Genomic DNA, 17548 nt, shown 5'->3' on the forward strand with positions numbered 1-17548 from the left:
TCCCGTTTCACCTGTAGTTTCAATGTCCCCGCCCCCCACCACATGATCAACAATACACACACAGAGGGCTCGATTAAGTCTTTATTAATGGGTCTACTCAAAGAGTGAGATGTCTTTACATGTGTTTAACATTCCCTTACATTCTCTGTGATTTCAAAGCTTAAGACACACATATATCTGGTTAATGTAGTTATGGTTGACATTTTGCAAGCCAGCAAATGTTAACAGACCTGCTTGTGTTTATACGCAAACATGAAAATACTTTTACATCCACTACCAACTTTGAATTCCATTCTTTTACACTTTAACTCAGTATTACTTTTTCAATACACTAAGAGTTTGTTATAGGACATTTCTGACAGTAATCATTAGCAGTGAACGATTGTGTGGATCTACAATTGAAAACCAGGATTTTGTCACATTACCATACTTTTTGGATTGAAAATGTGCATATACAGTGGACTTTCTTAAGAAAAAAGGATATGGCATTTAAATAAACTAAACATATAGAAGTAGTAATAGCTTTAGCTTTAAAAGCAGCATAAACTGTGGTATTCCCATAATCACAACCCAAACAGGAGTTAATTGAACTTGATTACTTAAGGAAACAAGTAAAGTATTTGGTCTGCATATTGGAAAATGTTTGATTTAACATGTTTAGGCTGTTTGTGGTCGCAGGTTGGCCAGCAGAGTGGGGATGGTGGTCGGGTTGCGCACATGGATGTAGTAAACGGCCGCTCCTCCAGCCATGAGGGTCAGGCTCAGCTTGAACAGGCTGCCAGCAACAGAGGCCTCTTTTGTCTCCAGCTGTAAGGGATAGGACGGAAAGTTACATTGGATGTATAAACATTATTTCATGTTTAAGACCACCAACATATATTTTAATCCCCTATTGCATCTATACAGTATTACGCTCCCAGAGTCTTCGATTGGTTCAAAGAGTCCGCAAAACTAAATTAGGAGTCAGAGCGTTCAACTACCAAGCTCCTTTTCCCGGGAACCAACTTCATGTTTTTTTTAGGGAGGCAGACAGTGTTGAACACTTTAAGAGTGTGTTGAAGACCTTTCTTTTTAATAAAGCCTGTAGTTAGAGCTGGTTTAAGATAAGCCTATGTGTGTCCTCCTGACTCCTACAATTCTTGGTATTTTTTCTATTATCTATTTAATTTGTATCTTGTCTTTTAATTAGTTTCTTGTAATTGTTTTAATCTTTTAACACTGTCATCTATGTTTGCTAATCTGTAAAGCCCACTGAGATAAACTTGTTTTGTGATATTAGGCTATATAAATAAACCTTGATTTGATGATTTGATTTGATGTTCAGGTAAGTTGGAAAAGACACAGGTTCATAATGCATTTATTACATTTCATAAGAGTTTTATGAAGAAACCGTGTTTATTTCAGACCTGTCTGGTTTTCAGGGGCTGGTACACGCGGTTCAACGTGGTTGAGATTGCTTTGCGGGCTCCGTCCCATTTCCCTGGTCCCTTCAAGCGGTACTGGTAGCTGGTGACAGGTCCCCACAGAACCATCTTGAACATTTGGTAGTCTGTGAAGAAGAGCCAGAGCAGACTGGGCCGCACCCCAATCTCTCCTGCTAAGTCATCCATGTAGGTAACAAAGTCCACGTGCAGGGGTGTCAACCTTGACACAATGTAGCTGTGGAGAGGATGGATCGGAAATGAATATTGGAATTTGTTGCACTCAAACCTTTGTTTACTATTTATTAACAAATCTAATTACAAATAATTTATCACTTGTATATAGACTCTGGCACTACTTCTATTCTATTTTATTGCACTATTTGATCTGTTTTCTTGTGTTGCACTGTTGGAGGAGCCTGGGACCTAAGATTTTCATCATCATAACCAGGGGCGGCCATTTGGAATACCGGGAGTTTTCCCGGTGAGCCGGTACCAAAGTGGGCCGGTCGGACAATTCACTAGCACCCCCCCCCCCCCCCCCTCCCCGTTGACAATTGACTAGTGGTACCGAGTTGGGCCGGTCGAGTTCCCCGGGCTGATTTTAAGTCCCAATCCGCCCCTGGACATATCTGCACTGTAGCTATGTACGAATGACAATAAAAGCCTTGAAACTTGAATCTAATTTGAAGAAACTTAAGATATTATCAAATTAATTGACAATGTTGTCTGCAATAAATAACCGAGCAGAGGAATATTAGTTTTACTTTTTCTCGATGTCCTTGGTGTCCTTGTCCACAGACTTTATCATGGCCTGGTTCGAGGGCAGCTTCACCTGTCCTGAAATGCAAAAGACAGAAGACAGACAAAGGTATATGGTCCGTTTGAAAAGTATCTAGAAAAGTGGCAGATGATAAACTGGTAAAGCCTCACCATTGAAAACTCGTGAGACCCAGCGGGCCTGCATTTCAGCCTGTGTCATGATCGCTGCAAAGGCATGGATGAAACCCACCACAGCCAGAGTGGGGTGCTCCAGGTTTGGAGGAAAAACGTGTTTGTACAGTCCCAGACGATGCCCAGACATGTACTTAGAACTACTTGGCAAGTATGGAAAATCATAGTTGTAACCTGTTGCAAACACGATCGTATCCACCTATAAAGAGGAAGAGATAAGTAAAAGATAGCCTTGAATTTTGCTTGAAATAAAGATAGAATATATCCTTGGAAACTAAGTTCTTTTACATTTTCCACAGTGCTGCCATCCTCAAACACCACGTCCGAGCCAGAGATCTTCTTCACATTTGTTTTGATGATGACAGACCCAGACAGAATCTTTGGAGGCAGATCATCGTTGACCACCGGGATCTGATTGAAGAATCTGAGGAGGCAGCAGGAAAACAAGGGAAATAAACTACTTACATCTTTTACTTCAGCAAAATTAATAAAATATAATGTATAAATACTCTCCTAAAACTAATAGTCACACATTCAACATTTTACTTAATTAACTTTTCAAAAGTATTGGCATCAAAATACACTTTTATAACAACAAGTTAAACTGACTCTGCTCTTTTTCAGAGAAAAATACATTATATCATTTTATTATATCTATTGATGTTTTAATGTGACTTTAAAGCTGCTTCTGGTAAAGGTGGAGCTCCTTTTTTAGCTTGTGAATATAAGGGATGCATAACGTTTATCTTATCATAGTACATAATACACTTTTTGTTAATCACATTTTTTATTAACAATCCGAGTCTTCAAACAACTAAAGTTATCAGATATATGAAGTGCAATATTTGACTTGTTATGAATTATTAAGGAGTAGCAGTATGTGGAAATATTCAATCAGAGTAGCTGTACCTCAAAATTGTTCCAAGTGAAAGTGCAGTACTTGGGTGAATGGGCATATTTACTGTCCATTGTATAAAGGGAATAACTAACCAGCTTTCTTCACTATGTAAGATGAAATGCTTTAATGTGACTTTATTCCTTCCTGCTCAGAATGTGAGGAAGTGGTCGAATATGCACAGTTATAATTGTTGTCACCCTGGCTGCACCTACCTGTGTTTGGGTTTGAGGGCATACATGGTGTGGTCATACATGGCGTTGAGTTTTGTCTCACACAGCCAGTTAAGGATTCTGATAGGCAGCAGCTGGGAGAGGATGTGGACAAAGCGTGTGAGGTACTTTATGTCCACTGGCAGGCCGTTGTCAGAAACCTGACGGATGACCCAGGCTCCACTACGAGTGCTCAGATACACCTGCACCACAAAGGCAAAAGTCAGACACACAGATGATCATGAAGAAGGAGGACAAGAGCATACAGAAAATACTTCCCCACCTGCTCTGCCACTCTGCTGCTCTCCACAGCGATGTCACTTCCTGAGTTACCTATGCCGATGACCACCACTTTTTTCCCAACCATGTCTTCAGGCCCCTTGTAGTCCCAGCTGTGGAAGTATTTTCCTTCAAATGTCTCAATTCCTTTAACACAGCAGAGTGATGTCATTATTACTGTGTTTCTCATGTTATAAAATACAACACAGCTTTATTTGTAAAGCACTTTAAAACCTCCTGACCAAAGTGCGGTACAGAGAAATAAATATAATACAAAAAGTCCCACAGCTCAGCTCACAAACAATAAAATAGGTTTAAAAGAAAAAGGTAGAAACAAAAATAAACAAGAATACAAATAATAACACAGCCAAATAGTCAAAACAATAGACCAATTAAAAGCAATAACAACAACAATGTCCAAAGTGTCCAACGCTAAGGAAAAGAGGTGGGTTTTACAAGGCGATATAAAAACAGGCAGTTTAATGGCTTGTCACATTTGCAGGGGTAGAGATTATTTAACAATGTTGGGGCCGCAGCGAAAGCACGGTCCCCTCTCTGCTTTCAGTTTGTTCTGAGAAACATTCAGGAGCAGTTGATCAGCTGACCTGAGGAGGTGCATAGGGTAAGTAAGTAACAGTAAGTAACTTGTCAATTGCTCCCAGTTAGTAAAAACATTTTTTTACAGTGACAGTGTAAAACTAAAGAATGCAATTCCTGAAGAAATTGCTAGTGGGAATGCTTTATGCTGAAAAGCTGACGCTAAACTATAGGTTACTTACGTAACCCCAGTTCTCAGAGTAACATGAAGTTAGATGTCTCACTATGGGATGCGCCTCAACGCGTATGCAAACAGAAGCATCAATCTCATTACGCCAATCCTGATTGGCTAGTGATTTTGACGTCTATTTTTAACTAACTTGATGGCGAATTATCTGTCGCCATGCCAACGGCATTTGATGACATCCCATAATACGCTTAGATACGTTGATGGCTGCATCGTTACCAAACCTGTAAAGTTTTGGGCCGCATTTTCACTGAAGTTATGAGAAAACCGTGTTTCATGGTGAGCATTGTGTTGCCATGGCAACGGCATTTGAAGAAATCTCAAAACTGTCCCGTAGATGTCTTCACGGCTGGACTGTTAGCACACGTGAAGTTTGAACACTTCTTGAACATTTTCATAGGAGTTAATGTATAGCGACATTATCTTTTATGGCGGGGGATAGTTTCCATGTAAACGGCATATGACACCCCATAATTGACATAGAGCTGTTGAGGGCAGGACCATTAACCATTATCTGAAGTCTGCTGCTCTGAGCATGTCAGTTGGAGTTATGACATCATCGTGTTCCATGACACAGGTGTTTATATTTTAGCTAACGAGGTGTCCAGAGATCAAAGGTTTCCATTGTTCTGAATGAGAGATAAACCTACATGTGAACGTTTTGTTGAAGAACCGTAACAGATATCGGTGAAATTTCAAAGCGCGAAGCATCTCAAGGACCTTGAGTATCTGAAGTGTGCTTTTTGTGTACTTTCGGGTCAATGATGTGGCCTTTTTGGCAGATTAACTAAAGGTGTGCGGCTGCTGTTTTGAGGAAATATCAGCCTGAAATTACAATATGGTTTAATGGAGGCATGTTGAAAGTTGTTGTCACTTCATGCCCTCAAGAGGCATTTTGTTTAATTATTTTCCTTAATTATTTGTTATTTTTCAAGCTACGAGATGTTATCCTATACGTTTGTCATGAACAATTATGTCCCAGGAATGTAGGGTTTGGGAATTATGGCAATTTTAAAAAATATATATGAAGGCAAATTTCAAGATTTCATATCACGCACTCTAGTTAATGTTAAAATCTGAAGAAGGCCTCTGTACTAAAGTCTGAACAATGTTTAATATCTCTAAAATCAAGAATCAGATTTGTGTTACACGAATAATGTCAGAAAGATGTGTAACATTTTAAAGTTGGAATGAGGTTTCTGAGTGTAAGTATGAAGCAACAGTTAGCAGTTGAAGTCGCATGAAGTTTGTTCAAGTCTGAAGATTTTTGTCCATTGACTTCAATGGTTAAAAATGTGATGAATTATGGGATGTATGTCTGGAATTATGAAAGTTATGAATGAAATGTAATAGCACTCGATTCCCGACCGAGCTGAACGTTTTGATGTTTGAAGAGAGTTTCTGCGATGTTCAATGCGAGAGGAGAAGACCGGCAAAATAACGGCCGGAATAAAATTAAAGAATTTCGTGGGTAGAAGAACAGATAGTTGGAATGCTGTTAACAGCATTCCCACTAAATGAAACACAGTAACGTCCAAGTACTGTATTTGTGTTTACGGTAATAGTGTTTTAACTGTAAAATGTATTTTCTTGTGCTAAATGGGTGAGCATAACATGGCTACCACAAATTGAGGCCCAATCCCAAACCACGCCCTACACCCTACCCCTACACACTCCCCCTCCGGGATGGAGTGAACTCCGTGGAGTGACACATGAGGCTCCCTCCTGTCAGATGGAGGGAGTAAATACAGCGGCAAGCTTTGGGACAAACTCCCCTCTCTCCGGCAGAAACAGGAAATGCCGTAACTGTATGTAACAACGGTTTCAAATCAGGATCTCTTTGACAAAAAATGTAAATTAATAACTAGGCGAGCTGTTTTGAGACCTCTCCCAACTGCAATCGGCTATTCTCGTCTACTTTCGAGGCGAGCCGCAGCTCATCTCAAACAAGCCTATTTTTTCTGTTGACCGTTTTTGTCCCTATAGTTTGTCGTTCGTTTTTGTTTATTAAATGTTGTCAGACTATATTACTTCGGTGTGGACTTTCTCTTTGAAAACGCGTCACAGCCTATAGCCAAGCTTAGCCCCTTGGCGACTCTAACTGGACTGGGAATTGAGCTGCCACAATAATAATAAAAATGATGATTATTACCTTACTTTTGTCTATTTTTATTCCTCAGTGTTGCGTTTTTAAGGTGTAATACCAAGACACATTCTTTGAATAAATCAGCACCACATTTGTAGTTCTTCCGGTTTGCAAAGACATAGGGTCTTAAAAATATATATCTACTTAGTATATCAAATATCTAGTATAGCCAAACTAGTAATTACACTGCATCAATATTATGGATATTAAGAAAAAGATGTTGGTTTATTTAAGATATTTTAGATATTTTAGCTATTCTAGAAATGGGGTTTTTTGGTTGGTTCTTTCTTTTTTGGTTACTTTGATCTTCTACAGTACATTGTTGGTTACTGTGATCTTTTACAGGACATTGTTGGTTACTGTGATTATCTACAGTACATTGTTGGTTACTGTGATCTTCTACAGTACATTGTTGGCTACTGTGATCTTCTACAGTATTTTTGGTTACTGTGATTATCTACAGTACATTGTTGGTTACTGTGAATATCTACAGTACATTGTTGGTCACTGTGATTATCTACAGTACATTGTTGGTTACTGTGATTTTCTACAGTTGGGACTTACTACTGATATTTTTTAAGTAACTCCAGAGGTACTGTAATTTTTGATTGGAAACACGGTATTATAAGCTAAAATAGTATACATTCATTTACTGTGCACAAACACTGTAAATAACTGTGGATTTCACAGCCATTGTTTACAGTTTAGGGCAGGGCGAGGCCATTGAGGCATTGAAAATTGGAATGTTTCAACACATATTGGTATCTTGTGCCAACAGCTTTAAGTGAAAAATAAAATGATCCACTAAGCCTGGTCTGAGGTGCATTAAAAAAAAATCTCTTTACCTGGGAACTCTTTCAAAGGCAGGTTAGGGTAGGAGTAGTGACCCGAACAGCAGATAACTGCATCAAAGACATGCCTCTCCTCCTTCCCATCTTTGTTTTCTGTCACCACTTCCCACTGACCAGTGCGAGAAAAGTCTGATGTTTGATTGACAGTCTTCACCAAGGTCTAAAAAAATAAATAAACACAGTAGATTGGTTTGAAGTTATAGTTTTAAATTGCACCGGAAATATTTAACCACATACTAAATTGGATCTTGTTACCTGGAAGCGGATGTGTTTCAGCAGTTTAAAGTGTTCCACATACGTCCTAAAGTAATTCTGGATTTTTGAGTGGTGCATGTAGTTGGGGTAATCAGCTTGGACGGGGAAGTCGCTGAAGCTCATCATCTCCTTGGAGATGTTGATGGTGAGGGAACGGTAGATGCTGGCCCTGTTTGGCTCCGACACTTCCTGCAGAGAAGAGGTTTTTAATGACAGGAAACGGGAGGAAACTAAAACGCTAGTAAGATTGTGGATAAACTTTACTTAACTTAAGTGCTGACTTGCCTTGAACCTCCAAAGTCCACCCATGTCATCGCTGCTTTCAAAACAGGTCGGCATCATGCCCTCCTCCAGACAGGCCTTCATGCTGGTCAGACCACAGGGGCCTGCCCCGATCACTGCTACTCTGTGGACCATGATGCAGCTGCACAAAGGAGAGCAAAAAGACACATATATATTTCAATTCAGAACCTCTTCTACACCGCACCCCCAATACCGGGGGAAAAAACATGTCATCTGCAGGAAACAGCGTCTGAAGGCATCTTCATATTCAATAAACTATGAATTTTTTATATTCATGTCATGGGAAGAAACTGACCTTTTTTTTTTTTTTTTTTTAAACCCACAAAATGCTAACGGCGTGTTGCACAGAAACTCACTCATAACACACTTATTACTTATCGTAGTTATTTCTGATAATCCATAAGCAATAAACCTGCTTTTCCGTTTCCAGATGTCAGAGCGAGAGATAGGTTCACTCTGATGCAAACCTGCATGCCCAAAGCCCCCACCTTCTTTTTTTTACCATGTGTGTATGGGGAAATTCCCCTTCGATTATATTGGCTCTAACGGTCAGAAAGAGATGTCAATCACCAAAATCGACCAATGGGTTCTAGAGAAACGGTAAAAACGCCCATTTCCACCCAAATCACATCAGAGGTGGAGTTTTTTTTGCTAAACCTCTCTAAAAAGGTCAAATGTCACTTGTTTTGCATCATTTTTGATACAGGGTACTTATATGTTGTACTTTGGATTACTAAAGCTTTTAGTCTACCTTACCATCATCCGAGGGTAGTTTTCACTATAAGTAAAAAATAACTTTTGGACGGACACTATAATTTACAGTTTTTTACCATGTTCAATCTGAATTTTCTTTAAAATAAAAAAAATCTATATTGATTCTGACTTTTCTACATCCAACTCACAGGTTTATCATTACTTTGAGAAAAAAGATTATTAATTTAACAGTTTTAGAAGGGATATGGTCATTTGTTCTGGGAATGTCATTTTCGAGCCTGAGACCTGAAAAACAGGCTCAGGGCTTAACAGGTCATCTTTCCAAACGTGCAGCATTCAGTCCCACCCATTTGAATCCATGAGAAAGTTAAGCAGATACCAATAATTATAAACCAGATTAGTGACCCTATTTTCTTGCTCTACGACAGGACATCTGAAGGTGTGCTGCAACGTCAAACTTGACTTTGTTTCAGCAAGTTCGAGTGAACAAGCCAAAATATAAAAAAGAAGGCAGATCAGATACTGCATCAGCTTTGCACTAGGTCCCACTCCATCGTGCATTAGCTTAATGTTTGGAAAATATCTTTTTATTTTCAAGTCATTATTACTGATCTGTTATGCATTGATTTAATCAAACCCAGGTTGTGTCATTACAATTTCCCAGTTGCTAGAAATAGAAATAACTGCAGATCTCACACTTCTTTGAAAGCACTAAACATTTTTGAACGTTGTGCATTCTGTGCTATGAAAATTAGATTTGTGTGAGTGCCAAAAAAACAAATCAGAATGCAGTTTGACCATTTCCTCATGAATAAGCCACATTACAAATCTCACTGAAATATAAGCATCTTTTGTAAAACATGCAATACAAAATACTATGATCCTGTAGTAAAATATAGCAGAACTAGAGTATGGCAGGTCTCTTTCTTACCTCAATCCTTAAGCGTTGATTTCTTCTTTGGTATCTTCTGAGCACGTTCTTTTATAGTGAGGCGGTCTTTAATCCAGCCCACTTCTGAGTAAAATTGTTACGTAAATCCAGGTTGACAAATTCATTTTGTGTACTGACTAGTTTATTGATTTTTTTTTTAGTGCTGATGTAACTGAGTAACAACAACTGTCTTGTCTGTCCATCCGTCAGTCATGAGTCATGAAACAGTTTCAGATTTGATCCCCTTTGTTTTTATTAAAAATCATTACAATCAAATCATTCAAGTACAACCCCTCAGGGATTACTCAGCAGCACATTAAAACCCACCAAACATAACAGTGTAATCACGTGACCATGCTGGCATAATTATATACATTAAGATTAAGGTCTATACAGGAAACACACAATATAATTTATAGCAGGCAAAACGCAGTGCAGTGAATTAAACTGTAGCTGACTTCATGTTTGATTATTTGCAAAAACTCATGTGACATTTGTTGATTCTACAAGAAGCTGAACAAACAGGTTGTTGTCAAAATAAATAGGTTCGATGTGGAATGTTCCAAATCTATTCTCAATGTGATGAACATATTTTTCTTAGAGTACTGCATCACCTTGATATCAACATGTAAAACCCACAAATAAAATCATAAATCATTTGGTCACGAAGTCCACCATCCAGCCTATTATATTTGTTAAAGAAGGCTAAAGAAATAAAAAGAAAGCGCTACCTCCTCGCACGCATCACGTTCTCCTCCACACTGGGAAGATCATTGGTCAATTATTGCAGGAAGAAGGAGAAGCATGTAAGAGGAAGGTCAGGGTCACCTGCATACCAGCTCAAATTATATTCGTAAAAATGATTCAACAACAGTTCATACATGACACATTTACAAAGAAATCATAATAAAAAATAGTCCTAACCCATGGAAAATGGCAACAGACCAAAAAAACAGCAGTTTGACGTTAAATGATTTGCTGACTTCTGACACCAACATAACAGCGAAGGTCAGGAGGAGACTGATAAGCAAAATATTGCTTGAAAGTTAAACAAAGTCTGCCTAATAAAGATATATTTTCTTTCAGATCTGGTAAAGACAGCTGGCAAGTAAGGGGACAAATCAGTTAATAGGTTTCTGTGAACAACATGACCACTGGCGTCATTTAAAGTTCATATTGAGTTCATTCAATCTGCTTTCAGTGAACCATAGTGTTCATATCATTTAATCATCCAACATGCTGTTCTTTTTAACAGCACATACTAAAGAGCACATCAATGTAAGGGTTTACTCCAAAACATGTAAGGAGATGCTGACCAATGGGGTCACAGTGATATTCAAAAAACTTAGATATGACAGTGTGTTGCAGATAGGGCTGAATGATTAATCGATTTTAGATCGAATTCGCGATTTGGAAATCGCAAAGCCTGCGATTTTTTTTAAACATTTTTTGTTCTTGTGTGTCAGTCATCCACACCAATCAGAAGTGCTGTGCTCCACATGTACCAGCCGTTGTTAACCAATCAGGAGTGGCCCATGATAGAAGGTGACAGACAGATTGATCCAATTACCTGCAAAGTATTTTTGAAAGTGCCTGCCTTTTCCAAATGGCTTCCAATGGAGCTTTCCTAGATGGTTTGGTGAAACAAATCATCTGAGTCAGGTTAGTAATGCTCCATCACAGGTTAATCTATTACAGGGTGAATCTTAAACTGAAGCTTGACTTTAAAGCAACCCAACGGAAGTTTCATGTAAGTTTAGTTCTTTCACTCGTAGCTCGGGCTGCGGGGGTGCTAGAGACAGGAGCATGTTGATGCGACCTTCCTAGCCGGAGATATGGCCGCATTTTACAATAAACTTCCTTTGGGTCGCTTAAAAACAAATATCGCAAATCAAATCGCAATATTTGTCAGAAAAATTGCAATTAGATTTTTTCCCAAAATCGTGCAGCCCCAGTTGCAGAGAACATATATTCAAATGCACCATGGCAAGGCACCCTATATGTAAAAACTGTAGTTTCAATCGTCCTTTCATAATGCAGTAGCTTAAAACCCTTTGAACTGTGAACGCTGACAGCAGACCAGGTAATTGCTCAGCTAGTTTAACACCCTGGCTCACTCTAACTGGTTGCTAATATAAAACTATGTGCTGCCACGGTGCTGCTGGGACACTGATGACGTACGAAGTTAGACATTCTGGTGGATTGTTTTTTAAAATGTATAACCCAATGAATAAATGTACCGTGGCCTAGTTTTTGAATGAATACAGTGCTTGCAAAGACAGTGTCTTTTATAGTGATTTCACAGTGAATTTTAGAAAGCTGTCATTTCATGTGGAGACTGTCACCTGCATTGACCTGTAGGGTCTTATTAAGTGCCCCTTGTTCCCTCACAAAGGTTTTAATCACGCTACACGACCTTCACTACTGTCAATCAAGGACAGAGCTATGCAAGCAGAGCTCAGGCACGCCACTGAATGGGTGTTTTCTTTTTTACATGCTATCAAGACAAAAAAGATGTGCGTTGTGAAATCAGAGCAACATCTTGAAAACATCTGCACATGTAGTGTCACTAATGGCTTAGTTTTGTAAATGTGTCTTTCATATGTTTTACCCCTAATCTAGTGATATCTGTGATTGCTTTAGGCCAAACTATAATAATAACTTTTCTACAGTTTAGTAGATTATGCTTCCCTTTGCAACGAAGATGTAAAGATATGGTATTTACTTTCTCACCACTCAATAGCCTCACTTTGAGACTTCCGGTGTATAGAGAAGAGGGGTCCCACACACTTACTTTGAATAATGTGTTGGAAAATGATGACATTTTTACCTTTACAGATCAGGCAAATGTTTTTTTTTTTTATCAAACAATAAACCTACCTCTAAAATTTTATCATTTTTGATTGATCAAAATAATGATTTTGCAAGAAATCCCAAGCCACATTTACATTTGTAATATTACAATATACTCCGTGAAACGTAATCATGTAATAATGTTAATGTGTATCATATGGTAATTTGTGTATGTGATCCAGCAGAGTGGATTAGTAAACAGCCATACGTGATATGCTTTGGATGAGGTTAGTGATACAAGGAAACTTTCAGAGGAATAAGAGTGTGAGTCAATCAGTAAACTGGTGAGATTAAAGTGGTCCTATCAGATGTCATATAAAGGGGAAATCAAAGTTTAGTTGGCTTTGTGGCAAAGTTGAGCTTGGCTGGAGGTGAACAAATTAATTAACTGTAAACTGCTGAGTGAGTAAATAACATGGCTCATTTTAAGAGTAGCTCTACCATCTTACATCATTGTCCTGGAGAAAGAGGTGAGGGCAGAGGGCCTTACATTGGAGCGATAACAGCAGGGGCTTTACGCCCGTTTGCACACTGTGAAATATATGTGAACAAAATCGTTTTTTAAAATTATTTACAGTTTGTGTGCAGATTGAAAACTGCTGTGGCTCAGTGACAGGGCTCATTAGTTAGGATACTTCGCCATTCATCATTTACTTGTATTGCAGTTTTGAATCCATTTTGACTTCTCATTGCTGTTTGCTTCTGTATTAACTTAAAGGAAGATATATGTAAAAAGTATATTGCCATTCTTTTTCCAAAGCAGCGATTCATATTATTGTTGAACCTCTTTTCTGTGGCGTTCTTTATTGGGTATATCTTAAGTCAGATCAGCAAAGGGAAACCTCAGATTTAGATTAAAACTCCCTTCGAAACAAAAGCATGCTTTCAGTACATCATTTCCACTAAATCAGGCCAATTAAGGCGAGAAAGGTGGCCTCTGGTGGTCATCTGGACTCATCTGTCTCTGTTGCTTTTCTGGTTTAAAATCCTGTACTTTCCATTACAGGCATTGCAACCTGAAAAGGGATGGCTGACAGTGAACTTCTGAAGTGTCAGATAACATCAAATCAAAAGGTGAGTTTGATAGCACGCTTCTCTTGTCAAGACAGTTTCTCTTATGCATCAGTCTGAAAAAGACAAAAAGTGTGCAGGTGTTCTGGTAATGAAGAATCAAACCACCATGTCTCCTCCTTCAATCCTTAGCATTAGGCCAACTGTCCCAGCAGGCCTTGCAGGGTTTGAGGTGAGAGCCACAGCATCTCTATAAGATTGTACTGGACATATCCCATCCAGAAGCCGAACATCACGTCAGTCACATTGTGTCTGCCTAGCAACACCCGGCTCAGGCCCACTAGGGCGGCCCACAGCACGACGAGGAACCTCAGAGGGGCGGCCAGCACCAGGTGAGCCAGCAGGAAGCGCCCACACATGGCGGCGCGCGTGGCATGGCCTGAAGGGAAGGAGAATCGGTCCACGGAAAAGGTGGCAAACATGTCCATGCGGTTATGGGCTGGTCGACGCCGGCGCACCACTGCCTTAACGATGGTGACCAGCACCAGGTCCAACAATAGGCCTGCAGGGGGGGGAAGAGTGTGTTATAGCAACTGAGGAAACAACAATGTAGTCGCAATAACACAAAAAGCATTGGCAAACAGATATTAGACTCTTTAATTCAATATAAAGAGAGGATATACTGTAACCCCAATGACAGCTGGTATCTTTCTTTCCTTGCTGTTATGTTGTTTTGATGCAGCTCTATTTATTTTTTAAAGCACAAAGGAAACACTAAATAATGTGGTTTCTTTCATTGGGATAATATATACAAATATTAGAACCAGGTTATAAAGTATTTTGGGTGCTGAAAAACAGCAGCTTATATTAAGAAAGGCAACCCTTCCCTTGGCATACGGAACCTATTTAAAGTGATTTTTATTAGCATTTGCTTTATATTCTCCAGGTCTGCAGTGCTGAACCATTAATGCAAGTCAGGTGGAAATAAGCCAATCGCTGCTGGGAGTCCAATGAGAATATTTCAGAAAATGAATATGCAAGAGCATCATTTATTATTGATAACTACTCAATGAGCAAATAACTGCAGTTGTAAGAAGCTGTGTTTTATAATTAGAGAGGGCAGCTGGCTCAGGCACTGAACTGCAGCATGCTGTTTCCTTTACAAGTCAACACTTAGATTTGAAAGTATTTTGGCCATGCCAGAATCCTGAAGAGACCCCCTCTTTTCACACATTTAATGAACTCAAAGTGGGCCTTTCTTTAAACTGACACGATATAAATGCACAAGCATGCCAATTAATAGTTCTTAAAACGGCCTTCTGGTTCAGACTGGTCCATCTTAATGCAGTTACAACGAATCAAAGGCTTTTAGTTACTAACATTATGTATTCAGGAGGTTGGCTGGTAAATGATATATGACAACTGAAGGATGCTTGTAAGCAAAAGAAATTACATATCCAGTACTATTAACATTAAATGTACCCTTAAACCACTCCTCCCTACAGCAGCTGTATCTCCTTGAAACAGTGAGGCAAATCCCCTCCAGAAGAGCTCATATACTACATGGGCAAACATGACATTTAAATCCTTTTAACATAAAGCTTTTCAAGATTTCATAATAGACGCAACAAAAGACTGTCAATATTTCAGTCCCTAACAGCACATTTCTGACTATCTGTCAACAGTACGAAATCACTAAATAGGTCAGATTTAAAAAAAAAAAATGTATCACAATTCACTAGAGCCCAAAGTTGTATTTTCAAATTAATCGTTTTGATAAATTTAAGCTACATAAAATAAAGAAAATCAGAAAAACCTATGAGATTTCTGTTTTATAAAAAACATTAAGGTCATTCATAAAGTTTATATAAAGCCAAACAAAAATATGATGCAACAAGTAGTTATTAAGGAGGAGGAGCAGCAAAGTTGGATTAAAGTCAAAGTGAACAACTCATCTACAGGTGGGAGTCTGCAGGCTCTGATGGGGGAGATAACTCGAGGGAGAAAAATAACAAATACCAAAGTGACACGTTGGAGATGGGATCACCGTGAGAACAATTTGTGCATGACAGATGATAAGGAGTTTCAGAGTTGCCTCTTCTTGCCTCATAATAACTGAAGCAGTCATTAGTAATCCAACACCAGCATAAACAACATGCATTCCCCTGCACAATACACAAATTAATATCCAGTTCATTGTTACTGTGGGTTCGTGTTACAACAAAAAACAACCAGACATCTGAAAACAAGGAGGGAGACAAAGAGTATCTTCCAAGAACAATGGGAACATCTTGATGTACAAAGTGGATGCACTCGTTATGGTGAAATAAATTCAAATGAGGAAGTCCTGTGTTTAATTCCCATTGATTTGTACTGGCAGTTAAGTGATGCAATCCAAGTAAAAGCTGCATCACCGTTGATAAATCAATCTACACATTCTACATGCATACCAACATGAGCTTCAATACAAGTCAATAAACGTCCCTTAAGTTATAACTCCTCTTCAGCACACTATGCCTCATGACAAACCAGCAAAACACTTTGTAAATCAAGAATGTTGTGCTGGTTAAGACTTGTGTTCGGGGTTTTAATTCTGACGGACATGCATTGTAGCTCACACACACACACTTTTGTCTAAAGGTAGCTTTTCTAAAAATCTTGAAACTGACCTCATCCCTGAGTGTATTAATTACCCTCCTGTGGTTTTACAAAGTGTCAGTCAAAGAGCCTCAGGAGAGCTGCAAAAAGAGGTAGGTTGAGACCATAGTAAACAGCAGATCTATGCTACATGTGAGAACCTGTAAAAAGGTCAACTAGGTCAGACAATTATTCAGACGATATTATTAAAAAAATAGTCATGGGAGGTGTTTCATAAACGATAGGAAAAAAGAAGGGAGGAGCTGTGTGTGTGTGTGTGTGTGTGTGTGTGTGTGTGTGTGTGTGTGTGTGTGTGTCAAGAACTGCACGTCAACCTATCTCAGTGGTACCTAGAAACCTGGATATTTCTGTGCGTTAATCCCCTACTGAGAGACACAGATTGACAATCAAGGCACATGAATACAAAAAGTGTTTTACCCATGAAAAGGTTGAGCATGACTTCTTGTCCTGTTGCACTGTCACTCTTGTACAGACAATAGGCGGTACCGGCCAGCCAGGGGATGCCATGTCCGGATATCTCTATGAGCTTCATTAAGGGGCGCACACTGCCCCAAGACGAGTCCTCGCAGGCACACACCCCCATCGTCTTGGACATCCACAGGTCGATGGCGAGCAGGGAGCTGAGCGCTACGCGGATGAAAGAGGGGTTCAGCCGCAAGCCGTCCTCCTCTGGCAGCCCCTGTCCGCTGCCGGTGGAGGAGCTGGAGCCCCGGCGCCGAGTTGGGCTCTCCGAGGCTCTGAGGCGGGCGGTGGCGGGGTCGGAGCCCTGTCTCTGGTGCGGCGGCGAGGACCGGTTCAGCGGCTTCGTCAGAGACATGAAGTCGTAGCGGCCGTTGGAGCCGCCGAGCACCGGGCTTCCACCGCCGCGAACCGGGTTTTTAGATTTAGGAGAAGGCATTTTATCTGTTTTAAAACCGATGTACAGTAAGGTGGGGTGTTGCTGGCCCTCTGTGGTAAATTGTCTGCAGTGCTATGCGGGGTTTTCGCTCCTTTAGGTCATCTGTTGTGCGGCTCAACATTCATAGCACGTCCTATAACTCTGAGCCAAATCGCCATCTTTGATGTTGTAATCGCAAAGACACCTGGGAGATTGTGTTTTCCAGGGTGGTTTCCCCTTTTTGTCAAGAAAAATACACCATTAGCTCAGCTCACAAACCCTAAAATGAGAAAAATACAAATAAAGGGGGGAAATGTAAATAATATCAGCCTTAGGCTATATATAATTATGAAGTTCTTGGTAGAAGTGTAGGCAACTTGTTTTGGAGTCGTTTTTTAGGAATG

General features: G+C 39.7%; 2 protein-coding genes across 2 annotated transcripts; both read right to left on the reverse strand.

The window, feature by feature from the left end:
- Positions 1-68: 68 nt before the first annotated feature.
- LOC307039375 (flavin-containing monooxygenase 5-like) lies at positions 69-9831 on the reverse strand. The gene is made up of 11 exons (XM_079681364.1): positions 9746-9831; positions 8083-8221; positions 7798-7986; positions 7537-7702; positions 3766-3908; positions 3486-3685; positions 2664-2799; positions 2355-2574; positions 2189-2261; positions 1407-1659; positions 69-807 (listed from the first exon to the last, which is right to left on the reverse strand). Exons 2-11 carry the CDS (start codon positions 8212-8214, stop codon positions 658-660), a joined length of 1662 nt encoding a protein of 553 aa, XP_079537490.1. The 5' UTR covers positions 8215-8221; positions 9746-9831; the 3' UTR covers positions 69-657.
- Positions 9832-9973: 142 nt separating this feature from the next.
- plpp6 (phospholipid phosphatase 6) lies at positions 9974-17548 on the reverse strand. Its single transcript, XM_079681379.1, has 2 exons — positions 16685-17548; positions 9974-14171 (listed from the first exon to the last, which is right to left on the reverse strand). The coding sequence occupies exons 1-2, from the start codon at positions 17163-17165 to the stop codon at positions 13804-13806; spliced, it is 849 nt and encodes a 282-aa protein (XP_079537505.1). The 5' UTR covers positions 17166-17548; the 3' UTR covers positions 9974-13803.

This window comes from Notothenia rossii (genome assembly GCF_949606895.1).
Source record: "Notothenia rossii genome assembly, chromosome: 1".
In the NCBI taxonomy this organism is placed as follows: domain Eukaryota; kingdom Metazoa; phylum Chordata; class Actinopteri; order Perciformes; family Nototheniidae; genus Notothenia; species Notothenia rossii.

Bases quoted from the DNA above. Each gene is read 5' to 3' on its own strand.
- LOC307039375 (XM_079681364.1), bottom strand. From the start codon at position 8,214: ATGGTCCACAGAGTAGCAGTGATCGGGGCAGGCCCCTGTGGTCTGACC. The intron at 3,909-7,536 runs GTAAAGAGATTT...GCTGTGTTAAAG, and splicing joins GCCTTTGAAAGAGTTCCCAG to GAATTGAGACATTTGAAGGA. The intron at 1,660-2,188 runs GTAAAACTAATA...TCCTCTCCACAG, and splicing joins ACCAAGGACATCGAGAAAAA to CTACATTGTGTCAAGGTTGA.
- plpp6 (XM_079681379.1), bottom strand. From the start codon at position 17,165: ATGCCTTCTCCTAAATCTAAAAACCCGGTTCGCGGCGGTGGAAGCCCG. The intron at 14,172-16,684 runs GTAAAACACTTT...CCCCCCCTGCAG, and splicing joins CATGCTCAACCTTTTCATGG to GCCTATTGTTGGACCTGGTG.